Source organism: Pteronotus mesoamericanus, unplaced genomic scaffold (genome assembly GCF_021234165.1).
Source record: "Pteronotus mesoamericanus isolate MK-2021 breed Mesoamerican mustached bat unplaced genomic scaffold, CSHL_Meso_final contig_101, whole genome shotgun sequence".
NCBI lineage: Eukaryota > Metazoa > Chordata > Mammalia > Chiroptera > Mormoopidae > Pteronotus > Pteronotus mesoamericanus.
Window position 1 is genome coordinate 26150808 of NW_026555001.1, and position 23922 is coordinate 26174729.

The following is a 23922-nucleotide window of genomic DNA, read 5'->3' on the forward strand; positions in this document are numbered from 1 at the left end:
AAAACATTAGAAACCATAAGCAAATTCAATAAGGTGGGAGGTCATGAAGTTCATACATAAAAATCCTTATTTATAAACAATAAGCATTTAGAGAAAATATCTCATTTATAATAGCAATAAAATAAAACTGTTAATATTTGGGGGGAAAAATCAGTAAGAAATTGTGCAGGAACTTTATTTAATGAGACATTAAAGCTTTACTAGAGAACAAAGAAAAACAATTAAGCCCTGGCTGGTGTGGCTCAGTGGACTAAGTGCTGGCCTGTGAACCCAAGGGTCATCAGTTCGATTCCCAGTCAGGGCACGTGCCTGGGTTGTGGGCCAGGTTCCCAGTAGGGGGCGTGTGAGAGGCAATGGATTGATGTCTCTCTCACACATTAATGTTTCTCTCCCTCTTTCTCTCTTTTTTCCCCTCTCTTTAAAAATAAATAGAAAATTTAAAAAGAAAGAAAGAAAGAAAGAAAGCCTACTCAAAGGAGGCATTTAAAAAAAGAAAAAAGAAAAAGAATTAAGTCCGTGGAAAAATGAACTCTGCTGGAAACACTCAGAATTATAAGGATGCCAACCCCCATAATTTCAGTGTGATGACAACTGAATTAGTATCAGCATCTTTGCACCAACCCTGGGCTGGGCTCTGCCCTACAAGCTTGGGATATATCTTTAAAAAAATCTGTTTCTGCCTGCTAGAGATCTCAGAATAAGGTCTTCAAGGTCTGTAAATATTTAACTGACTAAGGAATGTATGTGAGTCTATGAGTATTTTTTTATTTGTTTTGCCAGGGAAGGACCCACACGACACCCTCTCAATGGCAACATACGGGGAGAGGAACGGGGCTTTCAGTGGAACAATTTTCTTCTTGTACCTTTATACTATTTGATATTTTTAATGTGTAAATATATTCCTTTTTTAAAAAAATTCAACAGTAACCATCTGAGCACTGAGTAAGACCAGTCCTGGTGGGGCTGGGGGGGAACTAGTTAGGGGCCGGGTGGGCACAGGCGGGCAGGCAGGCGGGGAGACGCTGACGGGTCAGCTGGCGAGTCTGGAGCAAAGGTCTACTCCCCCAGGGCCCCCAGCCCACCGAGCTCTCTCTAGGAGCTTCTTCCCTCATCTGGAGCATGAAGGGTTAGGTCCGCCCTCCAGAGGCCTGTGCAGCTCTGCTCTTCCAGGGGTCTTCCTTCCGCCCCTGCATTCTGTCGCTCATTGCGGGTCTACGGTGTTCAACATCCTGGGGATGTAATTGTGCAAAACGACTGGCCTCGTGGGACTTACAGGCTGCCCGGGGAGATGGACATTAATCGAACAGTGCCACGAGAGGATATAAAAGCCCACTCCGGTGAGTGCTGCGGAGGAGGGGCGCTCCGGGTTGGAACGGGAGCGGGGGAATCAGACGATGTGAAGGGAGGAGGCCGGGGCAGCTGAGCAGGATGAGCAGATGACGGGGGGGGGGGCGGGGCATGGGGCAGGGGGAGGGTTTGAAACAGTTTTTGGAAAGAGCCAGAGAAGAGCGAACACACAGTAGGACTGCCACACAGCTCTATGGAATCTAGAAACCATACAGTGCACACAGACATTCAACTGACATTTGCCTCACGCATCCAAGAAATGTCAGGCAGATGACCTCCCCCTGGTAATCTGGCAGTAGCGAGAAGTCTGAGTAATTTTTAACGATCATACTTCGCCTCTCTCTGGAATGCCCTTAGGAGAACAGACTCCCAAGATCTGCATCCCTAAGCAGACATCCACACTCTTTGATCAGCCAACCCTCGGTCAACTGCTTGGCACCACGTGGGTAAAGAAAAGTCCACAGCTCCTCCCCAGTCAAGGAAATGCACTCCAGTGCATGTGACAGTCACCAGTTTACCACAGAGGCACATGAGGTACATCTGAGTGCCCAAGATCCTGGAAAATGTAATATTTCAACCAGCATGGCAAAACCGGCTAAGATACTGTATAGGACTGAAACATGAAAAAAAAAAAGGGGTGCGTGGTTTTTTAAAAGATAAAATCATTTGGTTTCTCCAATGTTCGTGAATTATAGTGTAAATGCTTAGTAAATTAACAACGGCAGCATGGGGAAATAAATCAAAAATAAATGCGAGGCTCCAGTAAGCAAACCCTGCCTTCCAGCTACATGGAAAAACACTGCCCTGCCCCGAGTAAATAAATAATAAAAGGATATGGAAACAATACACCTTGAAAACTCCTGTCCCTTCTCTGCGCTCCTGGCCAGAAGCAGAGCGGACGGGTTCAGGCTGCCCCGGTTACGTCGCCAGAGAGCATTTATTTATCTAATAACACCTGAGTACTTTTCAGAGAACGAGGTAGGGCATTTCAGAAACCTGCAGCCAGCCTCCCCAGATGCCCCATTACTCTAGCCCAAGCTCCTGTATTAACTCGTAAGTCAGGGAACTCTGCTGTCTGCACTGGCTAAATTCTAGAAATAAGAATTGTGGGAGTCTGAGACCCCCACAGCATTTTTCTTTTTCCCGATAGGAAAAGTCTTGAGACTACACACCCACAAGTAAAACAATACACAGTGGTTTTCATTCTTACTGCACGCAGCCTTTTTTTGGAAAAAAAATTACACTTTAGTTCACATAGGTCCTATCTGTCTCATGACAACAGCCTCAACTTGGTTTGTTCGCACATTTTCATGTTGTTTCTTGAACAGAGGCTACCCACCCCCACGAGCAACTTGCACAGCAAATAGGTACAGAACAAAACATCGATGCTCACTGAAAACAACGGCAACGAAAAACGAAAGTGGAAGCAATAATGATTCAGGATTGCAGAATTTTAGGGCTAGAAAGCACTTTGGCGAACAAGAAAGAGGTTAAAGGACTTGCACTGGGGAAGAAAACTGGTAGCTAAGAAAGACCTAGAAAGGCCTAGAAAGATAAACTGCTGAGTAGGTGTCATTTCTGCAACAGGCGTGGGAACAACTCAATTCAGCCAACACTGTGGTTTGCCGAGGTAAGAAAAAGGCAGGCGACCGCCCGCCTAGGGCCGGGGGGGCGGGGGGCGGGAGGCTGGCTTCCTGGGCACCTGTCAGACCCACGGACCCACCGTGCGAGCAGCCCACGGAAGGAGCTCATAGTTAGGGATCGAGCTGCTTTGTCTTGGATGCTGACTGGTCACAGAGCAAGTCCTGGGACTTGATAATACTCGATTTAACCCGGCTGTACGCCCTTCGTGCTTCACAGACGTGGCCACTATTATCCCATTTCACAGATGAGAAAGCCAAAGGTTAGTCCTCTTTCTCAAAGACGAAGAGCTGCAAGCTTCTTGGCGGCATGGACGGCCTTTATGTGGTCAGCCCGACATCCCGCATAGAACAAAACGTTACCCACACAGATTCTTTGTACTCCTAGGTAATAGGTACGTGAACAGCAGCTGCACACAGAAAACCAAATTCCTGGTCCATGGCACTGATTCTGAAGGTTGGAAATCCTCTAAGAATGGCCCTAGAACTTCAAATGATACCTTTTCCATAAAAATGCATTAGAAAAGGCAGTAGCAGCCATATCACCATTCCACTGACAAGAAAAAGCGTCCTCAGGCCCTGAACATCGGAAGCCCTCCACCGAGGCGGTGAGAGCCATCAGTCAACCCAGGTCCCGTCAGGAGGGGTCTGGCCTGGCCCTTGCAGACTGTTGCCTCATCCATCTCACCTGCCTTTTTACAAAATCACTTGGTGCCCTGGCCGGTGTGGCTCAGTGGGTTGGGCGTCATCTTGCAAAGCAAAAGGTTGCAGGTTCGATTCCCAGGCAGAGCATGTATGGGAAGCAAGCGATCAAGTTTCTCTCTCACATTGATATTTCTCTCGCTCTCTTTCTCCCTCCCTTCCCCTCTCTCTAAAAATAAACAAAAACAAATAAAAAATCTTAAAAAGAAATAAAGTGAACAAAATGAAGCAAAAATAAAAAAATTTAAAAAATCACTGGATAAACAACAGATTTTCATTTCACCAAAACAAAGGATAATGATTTAAAAACCACATAAATAATTGATGGCAAATCCATATGGCATAATATTAGAGTGGAACAGTTAATGGTGAGATCAAAAGAACAGGATATGAAAAGCAAGTTACAAAGTACGTGTCACACGATGTCACCTTTGTTAATAGAGGTGTATGTATTAATATATATACCTGAATAATATTTATATGTGGGAAAATATGGAGGTATATACTGCAACTATAACAATAGTTATTTCTGGATAGCACAATTAGGGGTGTTTTGCATTTTCTTTTTCATGCTTTTCTATGATCTATAAATACTTTCAATAATTTTGTACTAGATTTGTAGAGGAGTTCTTTAGACAACAAATGATTTTCAGACGCTCGAACATCCTCACATACTTTTGGGGGGAGTGTTAATACTTACAGCTTCTCAGAGTGTAACACGGACCCACCTGTAACATTTCACATGCAAACACTCTGACCCAGCATTTCTTAATTATCTCGCTGACACATGTGCACAAAGGAGGGACAGGAACAGTCATTACAGACTGTGTGTAAAGCGGAAGACTAGAAACCATAATTGTCCATCAATAGGGAGATTCAAATAAATTAAGCGAACATCTATTCAAAGTCACACAGCCAGTAAAAGGAACATGCATTATGGACTGACCTGTCTAATTACGTGATTAAATGAAAAAAGCAAAGTGCAGAATACATGCTGTCAATTGTATAAAATGATTTTAAAGAATACATCCATATTTACTTGTGCAGGTACTGGCTGCCTCTGGAAGGCTCTCCTAGAAAATGTTAACAATGTCGCCTTTAAAGAGGAGAAATAAGAGGAAAGGAAAGGGGAAAACAGGTCAGAGGAAAACAATTTTCACTGGATAGCTTTCCTTTTGTGCTGTTGAATTTTTCACTATGTGCATATGTTACCACAAAAACAAACCCAAACACAAAACTCGAAAGGCCCTGGGGGCAACTGCACCAGGCAGGTCTCTGAGGGCCTCAGCCCCTCACAGTGAAGGCGGCCCCCTTACAAAGCGCCGCTCCCAGCAGGTGAAACGCTGTGGGGGACCCCGCATGCTGCTGTTGACCCTGCACCCCGCTGCACCCACCCTGGCCCTTCCCTCGTGACTCCCAGGACCGGCTTTTGGCAAGTACGGGCTCAGGCAAAGCCAGAGCACTGTGTTGTCTGACAACAAGGTCCAACTCTCACTTGTATGTAGTAAATAAGAAACAGTTTACCTTTCAGCAAAGGTATCGAGTTTCCCCAGCTCATCGGACAGGCCAACAAGGGAGTCCAAGGTCCCCACCTAGAAAGACCATAAAGAAGTTAGAGGCTCGGGCTTTGTGGCCAAGGAGCAAGGACGCCCTTCTCCACAATGCAGAGAATGTGGAACTTCCATCTTGAGTTAGTTGTCCTTGGTCAACAGCCAAACTGGAAACTGGGAAGAGCTCTTAAGGGAAATCAGTGGATCTTGAAATTAAAAAAAGTTTTTTTTCTGTTTTTTGGGGTTTTTTGGGGGGGTTTGTTTTTTGTTTTTGTTTTGTTTTTTGCCAATAGGATAAACTGTCACTTTTCTGCCATAGGAAGAAGTGACTGGATGTTGTGGCCTGCCCTCAGGTCATTTTCAGGTTCCAGTGGTGGCCTGCTGGTCACGGATTAATCCCCATAGCCGAGAAGGAGATACACCAGAGAGCAAGTTAAAGGAACTATCATTCCTCAAAGCCTTTCTCCGAGAGAGTGTAACCAGTCCCTTTCTCTGTTCTCCTGAGGTTATGAACAATGATCTCGCTGGGGCAGGGGCCAGCTTTTTCCTACTTCATCATTCATCGAAGTCCTTTTCTTTTCAGATTGCTTACAACAGTCTGCTTCTGAGTGAGAAAATCATTTGAGTCCAAAATTGTATTTAAAGGTCTATTCACAGAATCAGAAGAAAAAACTTTGTGGGCGGGGGCGGGGGAGCGGGTGGTTGGGGGAGGAGGGGTTGACGAGAAGGGACTCAGACGTGGACAACAGTGCGGTGAAGCCGTGGGGGAGGGGAGGCTAAGGAGCATGCATGGTAATGGGAAAAAACAATTAAAAAATTAAAAAATAAATTAAAAAAAAAGAAAAACCTTTCTTGTCATTTTACCAACCACCCGTCAGGCACTAAAAAGTACCTAGGAAATTACGAAGCCTGGGTATCTCTCTCTGTCTCCTTTTTTTGTCCTCACCCCAGGACATTTTTTCTTGCTGCTTTTAGAAAGAGGAAGGGAGGGAGAGCGAAACATCGATGCAAGAGAGAAGCATCCCTTGCGCGCACCCAGGCGGGGACCAGCACCTGGACCGGGGACCTGCTCACACCGGGCCGGACCAGGAAGCCAACCCGCAGCCCTTTGGCTTTGGGACAATGCTCCAGCCCACTGAGCCACACGGGCCAGGGCGAGCCTGGGTATCTCTAACAAGTGAAGCTGTTTCTTTTCGATAAATGTGACTTTGGGCAGGACTCCTGCCTTTTTTTCCCCCGTTGTTCCCTCCAGCCTAGGGCAGTGCCTCCCATGGAGCAAATGATTGGGGTCTGAACTTACTCACTGTCACAGCGTCTGTTACTGGACAGGCAGTGGCGGGTTTGAAAGCTGGCAAGACAGGGGTTCAGAACCCAGAGCTGCCACTTGCCAGCTCTGCTACAACGCTAGGGCCCGTTCTCAGGCCATGCTGACCTAGACCAGGGGAGGCGCAGATTCCGGATGATCTGTCAAAAGTGACAGACCCCAGCATCCTGCTTGAGACACGCTAGCGAAAGTAGCAGCACCACCACCAGCTACAGCAGCTGACGGGGCAGCTCTTTCGGCACGGCGCCAGCTGGGGTTCGAAAGAGGTGTCTGTGGCAATGGCCTAGAAGAGCCACCCCTGCGGCGCTCCCAATGCTCCTTTCCCCTTGGAAACCTGCACGCTTCGGACGCATCACAAAAAGTCCACTCTCTTTGACGTAAGAGGACTGTACCTACGTTTCTCCCCAGTCTTGTCCGTTTCAATCGGACTTTGTCCTTAGATACTCTCGCACAATCAAGCCTCTTTCTGCCATCTGCTCAGGTATCACTAAATCCCCCTCCGGCCTCTCCCACCAGAACCAGAAAGACCCTGGAGACCCCGCCCTGCTCCCGGTTCCAGAGCACAATCACGGCTGGAAGCGCTCCACGCCCGCAGCTTTAAACGAGATTATCGGTCTCCGTAGAGGTGGGAGACGAAGCCGGAAGAATCTGAGAGCAACGCACAAGAAGCCGAGTGTGTAAGATGCTCTCCCCGCTCTTAGAAGGCACCGCTGCCCACACTCTCTTTTTCCATTCCTTCTGTCCCGTGGCTCCAAGTCCATCGCTTCCAGGGCTAAGTTTGGGCTACGGCAGGAAGACCCATCCAGACCACCGACCCCGCCCTGCCCATCCTCACCCCCAGGCAGATTCTCAGTTTTGCACCTTTTGCTGCCCCCCTCTTTGTCCTTGTCCTTCCAAAAGACTCCACCTCCACCCAAACAGTCACCTCCCTCCTCGTCGGGGCCTTTACCTTGAAGTCAGGAATGGCGAACTTGGTGTTATAAGACAGGTTGGACTTGGAGGTTACCATGTTCATCCTCTCCAGAGCTTGTAAGTTTTCCTTATCGCCAGGGGCAGAAATTAACCAAAACTCGGACATGCTTCCAGTCTTCTTTTATCCAGTTACTGAGCAGACCAACGGCCACACATACAAACAGAAACAGGAGAATTTAAGCATGACCTGTGGACATGAACTAAGGAGGAGGATTGCCTGGGGGGAGTGGGGGGTACGTGGGGGGGGGGGAGAGGAAAATTGGGACAACTGTAATAGCATAATCAATAAAATACATATTTTTTTAAAAAAGACACAGGAGGAGAGAAGTGTTAAATATCTCTACTTCTTCACAGTTTGCTTCCCTGGGAAGTAACTGTCTCTGGGATCTGTCACTTTTCCTGTTTCCCATTCTTTGCCCTTCTGACCTTCCAGTTCAGATTCCATAGTTCCAAGGACGCCCATTTCCACACCTCATCGGCCCTGTTCTTATCTCCACCTGAAAAGCCCTCAGGTCTTCACAGAGATTCCCAAAGGCCCTCCTTCCCTGGGTGGTTCTGACGGGCCTTCCGGAGGGCGGGCGGGAGGGGAGAGTGTGCTTTCTTTCCTTCCTCTCTCCCCATTCCAGCGAAAACCTGGCGTCACAAAACGAGGGCGCAGGACGCTGGGCTTGGGGACCTTCTGGGATGATATGTTCTCCCTTTCACCTTGCATCTTCCACGAGGCAGGATGGGGCGGGAGCAGGAATGACACAAGGAGGGGTTTGCACAATAGGCCACCTGGGCGAACCCCTTGGGAGGGATGCTGGCCTTAGAAATAGGCTTCAGAAGGACACGTTTTTATCTTTGTTTTAAATAAAATAAAAAAAAAAGTGTGGGGCAGGGACTCTTGAAGCTGCGTTTCCACAAGACTGTGTGTCCACTCTGCAGCCTGGGTAACTTGCTGGGCCCGCAGCTAGTTTCCGTCCCGCGCCTGCAGCCTCTCAAGCCCACTAGTTCTGCTCATTCAAACGTGCACACAGCCACCTCTTTTTCCCCTCGTTCTGTTTCTGCCTCTCCATTGCCTCCCCCAAATCGTCCGCGGACGACTAGGAAAAAAAACAAGATGTAGCCAGAAGTCCACCAGGGAAGCTTTCCTTTCCGACATCCAGCTCACTTCACTCCAAGAAAAGCTTAGTCCCTCCTAACCCGCCCCCCGCCCTACCCCCCGGCAGCACGCCGAACGCTGTTCCTCCCTGTCCTGTGCCCTGGGGACAAACTAGCCCTGCTCACAACCTGGGGAGATGCCACCTGCCAGGCCACGGGGAGGACGCAGCTGTGGCGCCGGTTCCCTGGTTCCCACGGAGAAAACGCGGACCACGACGGCGCCCGTGGGAACCAAAGGGACGCGAGCGGCTCGCGCGGGCTCCTGCTCGCAGCGTGCGCGCGTCTACCCCCGCCGCCTCGGGTGCCCGATCCTGCGCGTCCTTACCGGGAGCCGGCGAGCCGCGCGGGCGGGCTGCGGGCGGGCGCGGGCCGGAGCGCACGGCCGGCTCCCGGGAGGCAGCGGCTTCTGCGCGGCGCCCCGCCCCGAGCTTTTATCCCAGCGGCAGGCGGCTCCGCCCGCCCGTCGGGATTTGCATTCCGGGCCGCCCCGCCTTCCGCTGTCGCCCGGCCGGGGGCCGCGAGCCATCTCCGAGGACTGCGGAAAGGGGACGCTGCCTTCGGGTCCTGGGTCCCGGAAAATATCCGCAAACCGCTCCCCGAGGGAGCTGGGATCTGGCGGGGTTATGGGAGATCGGGAGGGGTCGCCAGCCCTGCGACATCGCAGAGCAGACTGGACAGGAACACGACCCGCAGCGGGAGAGGCGGAGTTCTTGAGACCCGGGACACTTACCCTCCGCGGCCGCCCCACCCCTCCCCGCCCTGCCATCCCCGGCCCCGAGACGGGCCACGAGGGTCTCAGGGAAAATCACCGAGAGACAGGACTGACCTGTGCAAAGCGACGCCACAGCTTCACAGGTTGGGAGCACACCTGGGCAGAGCAGTGGATCTTCCCGTCGACGTGGGCGAGAGCTTGGCCTTGTTGCCAGGAAACTCCCCACTGCCCGAGGCGCCCACCTCGCTTTGCCCGAGTCCAGGCTGCCGGGTGCAGGGGAAGGACTTACAACGTCCTGTGCGGGACCACGATGGGAGGCCCGCGACCCATGCTGCCTGAAACAAACCCCAGAAACTAACCTGCGAGTGCTGGAAAGAAAACTCTGAGAATTCATTTTCCCCGGAGTAAAGGAGGAAATGTTAGCACCCCTTCTCTGTGGACGGTGTTTTCAGTGCTTTATGAGGAGGGGGGGGGATCTCAAAATTGATCTTGGTGGGGGGGCAGTGTTGAAGAAGGTATGGTTGCTGCCTTCAGAATGGGTTCGCCCTTCATAAACGGAGACTGTCAACTTATTACTGTGAATTCGGTCAGATATTTGGAAAGGGAGTAAGGTGTAAGCCCGCACGCACGCTGGGATGAGAAAGTGGCCTTTAGGGTTAGGGCATGAGCCACGCCTGCTGCAATCCTACTGCGGGCTTGGAGCCGGCAGCTTGGAGCTCCCAGCACCTGGCTCTGGCTCATCCTCATTGTGCATTCGTCAGTCCTTGCAACATCTTCCTGAGGGAGGACACCTGAAACCCAGGGATGAGGAAACCTGGTGTGTGCGGGGAGATTAGGTGGCAATTCCTGGGAAGGAGCGTAAGGAGTGTCTTGGTTGGACTTGACCATGGACCTCCAGTTTTGTGCTTTGCCCAGCAATGCCCTTCTTCCCAGCCAGGCAAACCAGAGCCCTAGAGCGGGAGCAGGCCCCCCGGGGACACACCCGCGTAGGGGTGTGTGCGCACAGAGGCTGTGCACCGCCGGTACCAGGCTGCTGGGTAAGGGCCCAGCTGCGGGTGGACCTCGGGACTCTGACCCACGTCTTGTGTCTGTCCGACCGCTCCCAGCAAGCCTGCGGGACCCGGTCATGGCTCGGAAAGGGGGCCCATGGTTTCCATTTTGGTCAACGTTCTTCCAGCCTCGACATTCACGACGACGGCCCTGGCTTCTCAGAGACCGTGCGACACATTTAGAAGTCCCCAGCTTGGCCGTGGCACAGTTCTTATGGTTTAACTCGCTGGTTTCATGACGTGAAAGACGGGTCAGACACGGAATCATGGCTGGACATCTGACTCAGAAAAGCATCAGGACCTCCGGTGTTCCTTATTCTCTGTTCAAGGCCAGTTTGTGTGGTCTTTCCCATCTTAAGCTTCCTGTTAACTGTTGGCATTTATACCCCTGGCTGGTGTGGCTCAGTGGACTGAGCGCCAGCCTGCAAACCGATAGGCTGCCAGTTCAGTTCCCAGCCAGGGCAGATGGTGTGTGAGAGGCCGCTGACCGATGTACTGGTATCTCTTGCATACCAGTATTTCTCTCCCTGTCTTTCTCCTTCCCTTCCCCTCTCTCTAGAAATAAATTAATAGAGTCTGTAAATATTGGAATTTGTAGTAGTTAGTTAGTTAGTGACTACAGGCTGTACAGGTAACTTGACTTTTCTCAAATAATGTGTTTTTTTTCCTGCTTATAAAGATAATTTTATGCCTCTTAGAGAGATTTTTGGGAAACACAGAAAAATATAAAGAGGAAGGATCCAAGATCACCTGTGTTTCCATGACAATAACCACTGTTAACATTCAAAGTCTCTTTGTTCTTTTTCATGCATATTCATATAAACATATAAACTTTCTGGCATGATTGAGATTACAGATGTATTATACATAAAGTTTGGCATCCTGCTGGCGATTGCTTTTTAAAGATCACAAAATTTATCCAATCTATCTTATCAGGGCAGTGTAACCGAGTGCCATCAGCAGTTTGCTGCAGCTCAGAGCCTGAGTCAGAGACATTTCATTTCAAAGGCAAATAAAGAGATCTTGTTAGACAACTTACATCTTGAAGAAAAAAGAGAGAGAGAGAGAGAGAGAGAAGGGGGGAGGAGAGTTATGAAAACCACACTAACTTGCCCAAGGGTTTTTTGATTTGAAGTTTTCAAAGGTAACCACACAGATAATGATCTGTTTTCAGGGGACTCATGTTAGTCCCTCTTCTCCCTACCGAGTGAGATCCGTCTTTAATACACAGACAGGGACAGTCAGCCACCAGCTGTGGAGCCCGGTCCCTTGGTGTATTGGGGCAAGATGGACTATCATCCCCACCATCGAAGGAAGGCCGTTCCCTTCCTGGCGTCAGCCTGAAGCAGCACTTAGCAACGCCTTGCCTTTTCCATCCTCCAAACCCCCCACTTCCGAAGTCTCTAACACCTGCAGCTAAGTGACAGCAGGTTCCTGTGCCTTGATCACTGCTTTTCAAATATCCCCGGGTGACGAAGAGTGCTTTGCATACACAGCCAGAGAGGACCCAGGTCATAAAGAATGCTATCTCTTCTAAAAATAAAGGCCGAGCCGGAAATGCCATCCACCTTGAATCATCTCTGGCTTATTATGAATCTGGCTTTGGCTAGAGAGGCCTGCAATGTCTCTGCAGTTGGCAATGGCTACGCATGGAGCCAGCTGACGTCTGTGCAAGATCGAACAGTCCTGTCAAGTTTGGGAACCAGAAGAACAAGGCTGGCCTAGTTGCTCTGTTTTTCTGCCGCCTCTCCCAGAAGGCGCCCTCCTGGACCTCTTTAACTATGACTTCGTCGGGGCAGCCCTCAGAGGATGCTCCGTCCAAATTAGCGCAGGCAGGTGCTTCCCCCAGCAAGTGACTCCGGTGAATTTTTCTAGGCTTTGCTGAGAAGAACCCATAAGGACAACTCCCTAGAGGAGAAAAATGTCAGTGGCATTGCCCCTTGTGAGGTAATATGGTCCTGTAGAAACAGAGCAGGCTTGGGAATCGGCTTCACCTTGCCGAGTGTAGATTGCCCATCGCCCCAAACAGAGCCCACCTTCCAGCTTGTTCCGGGGATCACACAGAATAGCCCTGAAGGCACCTAACGCACAGCCTGAGAACCTGTTGTGCTCAGTAAAGGTTCCTTCCACTTCTCACAGCCTCTCCTTCCTTAGATAGTCTTTTGGGCGGGTGTACTGAGCTCGCCTGAAAGACCATTATAACAGGTGGCTCATTATAATCGGGCCTGATAGCGACACCATCTTTCTTTAAGGGCCCAGCCAAGGTCCTTTGATCTACGTTTCCTCATTCAGCCAATACTCAGACATCATGATTGTTTTCCGTTTTTGTTTTGCTGTGTTTTGTTTTGGAGAGAGTAAGACTGGGGAATTTTCATGATTTATTTGCCCAAACGTACACAGATAAGCAGAAGGGTCCTCTGATCATTTCTTCATTTAATGAGCTGGGGCTTTGTTTTGTTTGTTTGCTGGTTTTTCAGTATTTGCAAGGTCGTAAGAGGTCTGTAAAAATAGATCAGCGTTTTCCGACTCGTGGTAGAGCGGATAAGTATGGGAAACAGAAATTTGAGCAACTCCAGCTCACTAAGGTATGACTACCAGACACCGGACAGGGTGCGATACCCCGGCAGAAAAAGAGGTAAAAACATCCCAGAAATCCCGTGATCCTCGTTCCATGAGCGAGGCAACAGGCCCGAGAAGGTCACGTGATCGGAGCAAGGGCACAGGCACTGGTGGGTCTCGGACCGGAACCGCATCCTTCTACTTCCGCGTGCGCGTGGCCCTGCGCGATCGGAACGGCTCCTGTGCTGCCGGCTCCGAGGCACCGGAGTCTGTCGGCCGCGAAACTCCTGGCTCTTCCACTCACCAGCCGAGCGAACTCGCGCCAGTTACCTGACTTCAGTGGGCTGTAAAACGGGGAGAGTAATAGGACGTGTCCTGCAAGATTTTTCGGGGGATTAAATGACATGGCGCCGCGACCAGGCCGTACCAGGTACTAGTCAAGGTGTGCTATGCGGCTTACCTGCCTGCAAAGCCCCGCTCTTCTCTGCTGCTTTCGCTCTTTTCGTTTCTGGTTGCCAAGTCCCTTTTCTCCCTGACAGAGTTCTTTTGGAAGATACTGATTCTGCCTTCGGGCACACCTGTGGTCTGTTTCTCACTTGTGAATTCAGTCACTTCAAACATGTCTTTGATGTCATTGACCTGGTGGGAAGCGGGGTGGAGCAAGGGCTTCTGGGAAGAGCCTTTGAGGTACAGCAGAGAGCCCTCGTAGGGGTCTTGAGTTCTGGCCTTGAAGCTGAGAGAATCCAACCTCAAGTCCCATTTTTATTATTTATTAGCTGTGCCCAACTTCCCTGTTCTCCCATTTCCTTACCTATAAAACGGGGACTTCGACGTCTCATTGTTAGTTCTGATGAAAATGCAAAACGTCCAAACGAGCCTGATCCTGGTGTGCTGGTCCTTTTACTCTGGATCACTGGATTCAGGACGGCAGGGACCCCGTCTGCTTCCCTCGGGGTCAAGTCCGTGGCGCTGCCTAGACGCTCAGTGAATTCTTTTGTATCACCCAAAGCCAGCAGCTCAAATCCTGGAGGTTGCTTGGAGAATCGTGAGAAGGTGAGTGAGAATTTACTTCCTCTTCTTAAATCTATTCTGTTTTAGAAGTTATTTTTTCAACTAACATTTTTTTAAAGGTTTCATTTATTTATTTTTAGAAATACGGAGGGAGAGAAAAAAAGGAGGGAGAGAAACATGGATCGGTTGCCTCCCGCACACCCACAGCGGGGGACGTGGCCCACCACCCAGGTGTGGGCCCGGACCAGGGCTCTAACCTGTGACCTTTCAGGTCACAGGCTGGCACTCAGTCCACTGAGCCGTACCAGCCAGAGCTGTTTTAGAAGTTTTAAATGGTTTGAAAAAGTCACAAAGATGTAACACCATGTGCATAAGTATTGGTATGTATGTTAAACACGAGTGGTACCTATCATCATTCATTTATGTTTATAAGGCTAAAATTTGGAGACAACATAAATACCCAGCAAAAAGGGACCGGACAAATTAATAATGGTATATCATGCTGTCATTAGAAATATTTCAGAGGACTAGTAAATGACACAAGAAATGAGCATAAAATTTTAAATGGGAATCCAAAATTAAGATCCCAATTTTCTAAAAAAAAGATATGTGAATATAATACATAATGTAAATCTTAAAAGAATACTATCAAGATGTTAAAAGAGGTTATTGCTGAGCACTAGTTAGCAGTTCACTTTGCACAGTAGTGTGAGTTAGCAATCCTGGTGTATTCTAGGCTGAGCAAATGACCAATGGAAGCCAGGTCTCCCACCTGAGGGAAGGAAGTTACAGATATAGAAAAAGAGAAAATCAGAATGGGGCCTGTCGCGGCATTGGAACTAGAGGTATCAGTGATGAACTCCCCAATTTCAAGGTGAATGGATAGATGGACAGATGGGTGGGTGGGTGGACGGATGGACAGATAGCTAGGTAGGCAGAGATCGTTTCTGAGCTATGTTAACTGAGAATGCTTGGAAGCAGTGAGCGACCGGAAGCACTGAGCATCAATAGTCCACACCTTGATTTCTAAATAGCATTGTCCACTGCAAGGAACTGGGGGTCCTTGGAGAACTGGCTGCTTCCAGGGCTGAAATAGGGGTGGCAAAGGGATATAATGTCTTCAGCTTAATCTCAAGCTTAATCACAAATACCACCTACTGAAGAAGTAACCTAAAAAAAAAAGTCAGTTCAAGCGTGACCTGCCTGTGAATCTTTCCAGGTGCTTGTTTGAATGCCCACACCACCCGGCGTCTCCCATTCCTTGTCCCAGTTTTCAGTGTGCTGCGATGGGTCACCCGTCTGTCCTGGCTCATTCGCCCGTCCCCATGTCCGGATCAGAGGGCAAGGGTCACACCTCACTCCTCTCTGAATCCCCAATATCTGGCATAGTGCCTGGTAGGTTGCCAGTAAATGTTTGTTTAATAAGCAAATTCTCACCTAGATAAATATGATGTTGAACACATATATCAATCAGACAGTTAATCCTTAGATAAATATATATAGTTCATTGCCATGAATCCTTGATGCGTAAAAAGCTGATAAACATTGCTGAAACTACAACAGTAAAAAAAAAGGAATATTGGATTCTCTGAACACTCAGCCTCCAGTGTGGTCTCAGTGCCGCGCAGCCAACACTCTGGGGGAGCCACCGTGTAGGCGGCCGGCGCAGCTGGGCCCTGCCCGCCTCTGCTGACAAGCCAGGTCCTCCTGATCCTGTTCCTGAGTCCTCACTGTCCCGCTGCTGTGGGCCCGGTGTCCCCCGCACAGTGGGTCCGTCCTCCTGTAGAACACAGCAGGCACCATGGGCTGCGGTCATTCCGCCTGGGCTGGCCGAGGAGGCCTGCGCTTGGCCACGGGCCAGCGGCGGGGAGCTGCAGGCAGGGGCAGGAGGGCACAGGGGATGGCGGTGGAAGGCGGACCAGCCCTGTCCTCCTCCTCCTCCTCCTCCTCCTCCTCCTCTCGCGGAGAGCTGGCTGCCCGGTCGGGACAGTCCACACCCTGACGCCCCTGCACCTTCAGAGGACAGTGTGGGTGGTTCTTGGGCGGCAGTCGGGCTCCTGCGCAACACCCTCCTCCAGAGGCTTGAAGGATCCTTTCAGAGCCACTGGCAGCCCCTGTGAGCGCTTATGCTGATGTGGACACCTCCTCCCCTCCCTGTGGACTGAGGTGTCAGGAGTGACACCCTGACAGATAAGATGGGGTGGACCGACATGGCATCTTTTTTAGCACACTAGTATTCCTCGTTTGAAAAACACACTGCGCTCGCAGGGAGCTCGCGTGGGAAGATCAGAAAGGAGCCATGGTCCTCAATGCAGAGAGGCCACAGAGAGCGGGCGGATGCCCTGCCAGGCTCTGCTGTGGGGACGGGGCCTGCGGGGCCTGCGGCGGCAGCGGAAAGCAGCCTGCACGCAGCTCGGGTGTCCCTCAGTGCTTGCAGGCCTGCAGGGCCGGCGGCCCGACCCTGGGCCAGGTGTTGGTGAGTGTGGAGGGGCCCACCCCGCCCTGCGCGCTTCCCGGTCACCCCGCTGTCCTCAGCCTTGCCCTTCCCAGGGTGCTCTGTGCTCTCGCCTGACGCCAAGCCCGCAGCGCTCTCCGGGGCCGTCTCCCATGCCAGGCAGACACTTTTCTGGCCCATCGCCTTCCCGGGGCTTCCTGCCGGCGCCGCCCCAAGGAGACCTGGGGAAACGGCTGGTGTCAGACCGGAGGGCCCGATGTCCATGGAGATGCCCTGCCCTGAGGCTCTTGCCATCCAGCCTACCGGTTCCCTCTGCCCTCCTGGAAAAGGACAGAGAAAGCAGAGCCGTGTGTCTGAACGACGGGGCCTCGCAGATGACAAGGCCCCTCAGAGAAAGACCCACATCTGCCTGCTGCACCGTGGAGTCAGGCTAATCAACAGTCAGTGTGTCATGAACGAACGAATGAGTGAGCGAGTGAATGAAGGAATGAGTATGGCATCATCTGGTCGCTCCCCCTTCCTCCGGGAAGACTCGGGCCTCTGTCTTTGGTGCAATATTTCTCTCCAGCCCCAGAAGGGGTGGCTTGAGTGTCCCCAGGACGACGTCCACCCCTGCCTCTAACCACCTGGAGCTCCTGCACTCCAAGGTCGGTCCCTTGTCCTTTCAGCTGCCCACTCCTGCGGCCACACCCGGCACATTGTCATCACCTGAAACTGCCCCACCTATGCGAGCTTAATTACCAATATCCCACTCTCTCACCACAGCCTGCCGTCCTGCCCACTCGCGGCCGGCTCCCACTGCGGCGCCCGCAAAGCGCGCACAGACCCGCCTCTGCTCCCTCCTGCTCTGGCGCCGCCTCCCGATCTGGCCTCTTTTCCTGCCAGACCTGACTGTCTAAACTTCCCGCTCATCAGAACCTCGATTTCCTGGCGCCCTACTCTTTCCACAAATCCCCTACCTTGTCTTGGCAAAACCCTAACCTGATCAACTCTTTAATGTGTATCTTCTCCATCTGCAACTTGGCAGCTCAGCTGCCCCAGAAAGGGCCCCACTCGGGCTGCCCGGCACTGCTCTGGGCCCATGGCCTTCTTTCCCCCGGGGTCCCTTTGCTGTGCTCACGCACCCGGTCAGACGTTCAACAGCTATGCACTGAGCCAAGGCTGTTCGAGGTGCTGGGGAGCGAGTGGTCAGCAAGAGAGGCCAGGCCCCTGCTCTCGGGGCACCCGTCTGCTGGTGGGGGAGACAGTAAACAGGGAAACAACCGTTGAAGTGTTAGCCGATTCAGCATCACTGTTCTGCTGGAATTCCTTCCCTGGGCTTTGTGGTCTTCCTTCTGTAGATGACCTTGCCTCCTACGTCAAGAAAAGTGGTACCCTCCTTACCCTTTCTAATACTACCTTCATGAATTCATCATGCAATAGACCTCTCTGTCCCACTGCCGCCTTTATTTTCTTGCCTCAGACGATGTGACAGGAGGACCTCTTTGAGACCAACACTGTCACTAGACAGGAACCGGCCCGGAGCGGGTCTGGCTCGGGTTGGCCGGTAGTGTGTGGGTTCCTGACTTTGTGCGGGAAAGACTTCACAATACGAGCCCTGGTGATTTTGAGAGTATCTTTATTAAAGCCGGGGACAGTGAAACAAGGAAGGGCTTAGGCTAGAAGAAGCAACGGGAGAGCCCAAGGGGGACTGCTTTGGCTCGGTGAGAAATGGAAGTCGCAGTGACAGAATTGCGCCAACGTGTGGCTGCTATTGGCTCACTGAAAAGTCAGAACAATGGGAGCCTTGGAGGCAGGCTCAGTATGAGCCCGGGACAAGCTGCCACTGCCCACTGCTCCCCTGGTTGCAAGTCTCGTGGAGACTTAGAGTTTAGGAGCTGCGTGCTGTGGGGGAAGCGGAGGAGGGAAAAACACGGGTGTGCTCTGGGAGGGAGAAAGCACCCTGGGTCCTTCCTCTTGGGGGTTTTAGAGGCTGGGGGCTTAGGGGAGTTCTTAGGGGAGAATCTCTATAGAATCCTTATCAGGTTTATGCTGATGCACCAAAATGAGATTTATTCCCTTAACATCATCTGTCCTGTGGTTAGTACTAATTGGATTTCTGCCTTCTGTCTCCCTGAGTGGGTGATTTAAGCTACTTACCCTCTGGTTGGGCAGAAGTGTAAACTATTTACTCTTAAGAGCCCTTGGTTAGGGCAGATAGGATTTAGCAGTAAAGTGCTTGGTCTCAGCTTCCCTCTCCCCCTGGTCCTGGCTGACCGGCCTGTCTCAGCGCCACTTCCTGTGCTCGCCAGAAGTCCTCTCATGTCAGCCACCAGTGACCACCTCCCTTCTCTTAATCAGCTCGCCGTCATTCTTCCCAAACCTCCCCTCGGCTTGCAAAGAAGCTCAGTTGTCGTTCGTCTGAAAAACCCCCCTCCTAGGTCCTTGAGTCCCCCTACCCACCAGCTGACCTCTCTCCTTCCCTAACAGGAGGACTTCTGGCACAGTCTTCGAGTCCTGACTGCCACTGACACCTCCACCTGACAGTGGAGGACCTACTGTGTGCTTGTTGCTGGGGTAGCAACGGGGAGCACGACCGGCAAGGCCACCTACCTCGGGAAGCTCACATCCTGGAGGGGGAACAGGTCCTATGTGAGTGTGGGGGTTCAGAACGAGCCCCCCAAAGATGTGCCTCCATGGTACGTGTATTATTTTGCCCTAAAGGCGACTAGGATCCTGTGGGCTCCAGAGAAACTTCGGTCCCCGCCCCCCATCCCGTCCTTCCATTATCTAGAGGATTTGAATAAGGGGCCTTGCCCACAATAAGAGACTATCAGAGATAAGCCTTTCGACCTATTTCTATGCAGGACAAACTACTAATTACTGAATCTCTGCTCTTATCATCCTGCACCAACCCTTTGAAGTCCCCAAGGCACCTCACCTCCTCCCTCACTCTGGATGGCGCCTGGACCCCATTTCCCTTTCTGTCTTGGAATCTCTCATCCGACTCTCTCATGTCTGTAGGGTTTTGATGTGCACGAAGTTACAGTTGCTTTTCTCTCGTCACCCTGTCTCCTGTTGATCTGATTAATTCAGCCAGCCAAAAGGACCAGAGGATGAGGAGGGGAAGCTCTCCCCTTCTCTATGCAAGTGAAGAGGTAAATAAAAATGAGAAATTTGCATATTTGTCGACAGTCCTATGAAGAAAAGGGTAATGAGACTAGAGCCGCTGGGGAAATCCCCTTCACACAGGGTTATCCCTGAAGAAATGACAGGCCTGCCAGTGTGGAATGACCCAGATCCCTGAGGAGCAGAGAGCAGGGCGTATGGGGACACGGGAACAGGAAGTGCAATGCCTGGGGGCAGAAAACCACCTGGCTTCCCCAGGGAAGGTGTGTGCAGGTGGGACACCGCCTCCTCGGCCCACCGAGATCCGGTCCGTTCCTTCTGATCGGTGTGCAGCGGTCAGTGTTGGATATCCTGCCGCGTGTTCAGATGGACATCCATTTCAGGTGTTGGGTCACTATGAAAAACGCTGTGGTGAAGGTTCCTGTCTACGTCTTTTGTTGAACACGTTGGCCTGTTGCTGTTGAATATGTATCTAGGAGTCGGAACTGCTGGGCCCTAGGGTTTATATACATTCATCTTACCTAGATAATGATCTTCCAGCGTGATCACACTAATTCACACACCCACCAGCAATGTGTGATAGTTCCCGTCACTCCACATTCTCATTAATCTTTGGTATTATGGGAATTTTTCATTTTACCCATTCAGATATGTGTGTAATAATACTCATTGTGGTTTTGATTTGCATTTCTCTAATGAGTAATTATGTAAAAGATGCTTTCATGTGCTTATTGGTGACTAATAGACTAATATATTTTTATTGGATTTTTTTAATGATTGAGTTGCAAGAGTTCTTTATATAACTTGGATACCAGTCCTTCAGATATATTTTGTGAATGTTTTCTCTCAATCTGTATCTGTGTCTTTTGATGATCAGAAGTTTCTAATTTTGATGAATTCTAATTTACCAAATTTTTTTTTTTTACACTTATGGGGGGGCGTTGTTACCTAAGAAACCTTTGCCCATACCCCACGTCACAAGATATTCTCCTGTTTCTTTTAAAAAGCTTCATGGTTAGCCTTGGCCAGTGTGACTCAGTTGGCTGGGTATCGTCTTACAAACCAAAAGGTTGCTGGTTCAATTACCGGCCAGGGCACATGCCTGAGTTGCAGGTTCGGTCCCCAGTAGTGGCATATATGAGAGGCAACTAATTGGTGTTTCTCTCCCTTTCTTTCTCCCTTCCCCTCTCTCTAGAATAAATAAAATTTTTTAAAAATCCTAAAAAGGCTTATGGTTTTAACTTTGATCTTTAGGTTTGTGATCTATTCTGAATCACATTGTTTGGTACAGTGTGCAATAGGATTCAAGCTCCATTTTCCCCGTATGGATATCCACTTATCCCAGCAATGTTTGTTGCAAAGAATTTCATTTTCTCATTGGGTTGCTTTGGTGCCTTCATTAAAAATTGGATAATTGCGTTGCTAGGAGTCTACGTCTGGGCTTTTTATTCTCTTTGCTGACATGTGTGTTGATTCCTTCTCTGGAATCACACTATTTCGGTTTAGACTGTGTCTTGAAATCAGGTGGTGCGAACTCCTCTAACTTTGTTTTTCTTCTCTCAAGTGTTTTTGTAAAAAAAAAATAATAATAATAATTCTTTGCATTTTTACACATTTTAAAATCCACTTGCTAATGTCTATCAAAAATAAAAATAAAATTTAAAAAAGCCCACTGGGATTTTGTTTGGGACTGTATTGTATCTATAGATTAATGTGGTGAGAATGGACATCTTAACAATAAATATCATCTTGAATTACTTAGTTATCGCCCCTTTTCCTCCCCCAACCCACCACGATGTACTGTCTCGCCCGGCTCTGAAACTGGCAGGCACCCTTGACTTCGCCCTTCCCCTTAGCCCTAACTACAGTCATTAAGGACTGTTGATTCTACTCCCTAATTATTTCCTGGCTCCACCCTCACCTCTTTGTTAACTACTAGCACTGTGCTAACCAGGCCTTCCTCTGGACTCTCCTGGGTGCCTAACTAGCTGACCTCCACAAACCTGGCCGCACACCAGCCTCGGGAAGATTTACTGCCACTCTGCCCCACCACGCTGCCTGGAAGCCATGGACTCCGGGGTGGAGTCCGATGGCCTTAACTTGAACTTCACCATGTTCATGACTTGGCCCTTTCCTACCTTTTCAGCTGTGTTTCCTGATACTCCCTGTATCTTCCTCTTTCTGAAAGCCTCTCCAGCCCCTCCTTGGCCTGTCCACCGTGCCCTGTACACAGGACTGGCTACATACTGCGCAGCCCCCTATTCAGATACTGTGAAGTACTTCAGTGCCCTGGCCGGGTGGCTCGGTTGGTTGGAGTGTCATCCCGTGCTCCACGAGTTTGCGGGTCGACCCCTTGGTCATGGCACATTTAGGTTGGGGGAGGCAACAAATCAATGTTTCTCACATTGATGCATGTGTGTGTGTGTGTGTGTAAAGTCAATAAACATATCCTTGGGTGATGATTAAGAAAAGTTTTAAAAATTTTTTAAGAAAAAATTATGAAGCACTTCAAGATGGTGAGAGCAGGCTCTTAACCCAAGCGTGCGGCCTTGCCGACGTGGGGCCTTGCGTGACCGCGCTGGCCCTTTGCACGTCCCACACCTGTCGCCATCTCTGTCTCCGTGGAGCAGAAAGCCCTGGAGCTCCGGAGAGCCCAGGCCAGCCAGCCGTGAAGTGAGCTGCTTCCTTCCAAAGTCAGTGGCTTTGTTTTTTGTTGTAACCTGATCATTTTAAATGCTCTTAGAAGGAAGGCTATTCTAGTCTAGTTACTCAGTTCTGAAAACAGTCAACAAATGACTGACTATAGGTGAGGCCCATGGCAGCCAGGACACCGAGAGCCCTGACCTTGTGGTTGAAACATCAGCCAGCAGCTCCATCCCGAAGGGAGAGGTTGCGGCATCTGTCAAGCACAGAAGTCCCCCTGCAGCCAGTTTATGTAGTATAATTAACCTGTGCTCATTCTCAGTAAATAACTTCTTATTCAAAGCATTCTGTTCATTAAACACTCCAAAATGTCTCCTTCCAAACAGGCCGGAAATGCAGGCACACTTGCCCTTGGTGTTATGCACACAAAGTGTAAGTGTGCGTGATGGCTGGAGGGAAGGAGTGGGGGGAGGAAGCAGCCCGCTGCCCGCTGTCTAGGGCTGGATGCAGGGCGTTTCCTGCCCTCTGGTTTGGAGCCCGGGCCCTAGGGAGAATCTTCAGGGGCAAGTCTAATAAGTCTTTCAATATGTCTTATGCTCAGCCCCCCTGGCTTGATGTCTTCCCATTCAGAACTCCTTGTCAGGGTGGACTGTGTCCTGTGCAGCCTCTTTCTCCGAAGATGCACAAGGCCTGGCAATGGGTCCAATGAATGTTTGGCTGATGAATAAAAGAGAAGGGAAAAAAGAGGGAAGGAAACAGAAGAGAGATTTCAGGGTTAGATTCTTTTATCTTACGGAAATAAGGTAACTAAGATCACTTCCTACCGCCCCCACCTAAAGGAAACAAGCAAATGAAAAACAGCCTCACTTCATCTAAGGTCCCACTTAGCCCTGACCAGTGTGACTCACCTCGTTGTCATTCCACAAAGCGAAAGGTCACCAGTTCGATTTCCAGTCAGGGCACATGCCTGGGTTGTGAGTTCAATCCCCAGTAGAGACGCGTATAGGAGGTAACTGATCAATGTTTCTCCCCCTCTCTAAAAATAAGTAAAACCTATAAACAAACAAATAAATAAAATCTTTTAAAAAAAGTCCAGCTTACCTTTGTCCATGATGTAGGTAACAACTCATTCCTGTTTGTTTAAGACATTAAATGACCATATTAATATTACTAACGAAAACAATAATAAATGTGTATCTATAGCATTTACAACATGTTATTTTATCATACCATGCATATAACATTAAACATTTTAATTTAGCTATCCATTCATTTATTCATTCCATAGACACTGAGTACCTATTATATGTCATAACTAGGGAATCAATTTCCACGATCAAACATTTTGTAGTTTATTTTATCATTGGCCATTTGTGAATTTAAACAATTTAAAAAGTCAAGCTTTTTAAGTGTAAAAATAACTATGTTTCTTTCTCTTTTCTGCTCGAGACTTGTAAGATGAACAAAAGGCATAACATAAGGTCATGTAAAGGCAAAGAGCAGCACCAATGTGCAAACTGCCTACGCATCCCTGAAAACATTAGCATTGTCTGTCGCACACTCTGAAACCCGTGGGGTGATCCAGCCCACCGGGCACGACTCACAGAGCAGCATCTTCCTTTTAGACAACAACGTCATCACCTGACATCTGCCTTCTAGAAGCTTACAACCTAAAGCAGACATACTGACAAATGTTCAAACTGTGTT

General features: G+C 49.8%; 1 protein-coding gene across 1 annotated transcript in view; it reads right to left on the minus strand.

Annotated features, from left to right (window-relative positions):
* ATP6V1C2 (ATPase H+ transporting V1 subunit C2) overlaps positions 1 to 9038 on the minus strand; it is a 40287-nt gene extending 31249 nt beyond the window's left edge. Inside the window, exons 1-3 of the mRNA XM_054569674.1 lie at positions 9004 to 9038; positions 7513 to 7667; positions 5214 to 5281 (exon numbers count right to left, since the gene is read on the minus strand). Of these exons, the coding sequence (XP_054425649.1) occupies positions 5214 to 5281; positions 7513 to 7641 (197 nt within the window). The 5' untranslated portion in view covers positions 7642 to 7667; positions 9004 to 9038. The remainder of the gene's footprint in view (positions 1 to 5213; positions 5282 to 7512; positions 7668 to 9003) is intronic.
* Positions 9039 to 23922: the final 14884 nt, after the last annotated feature.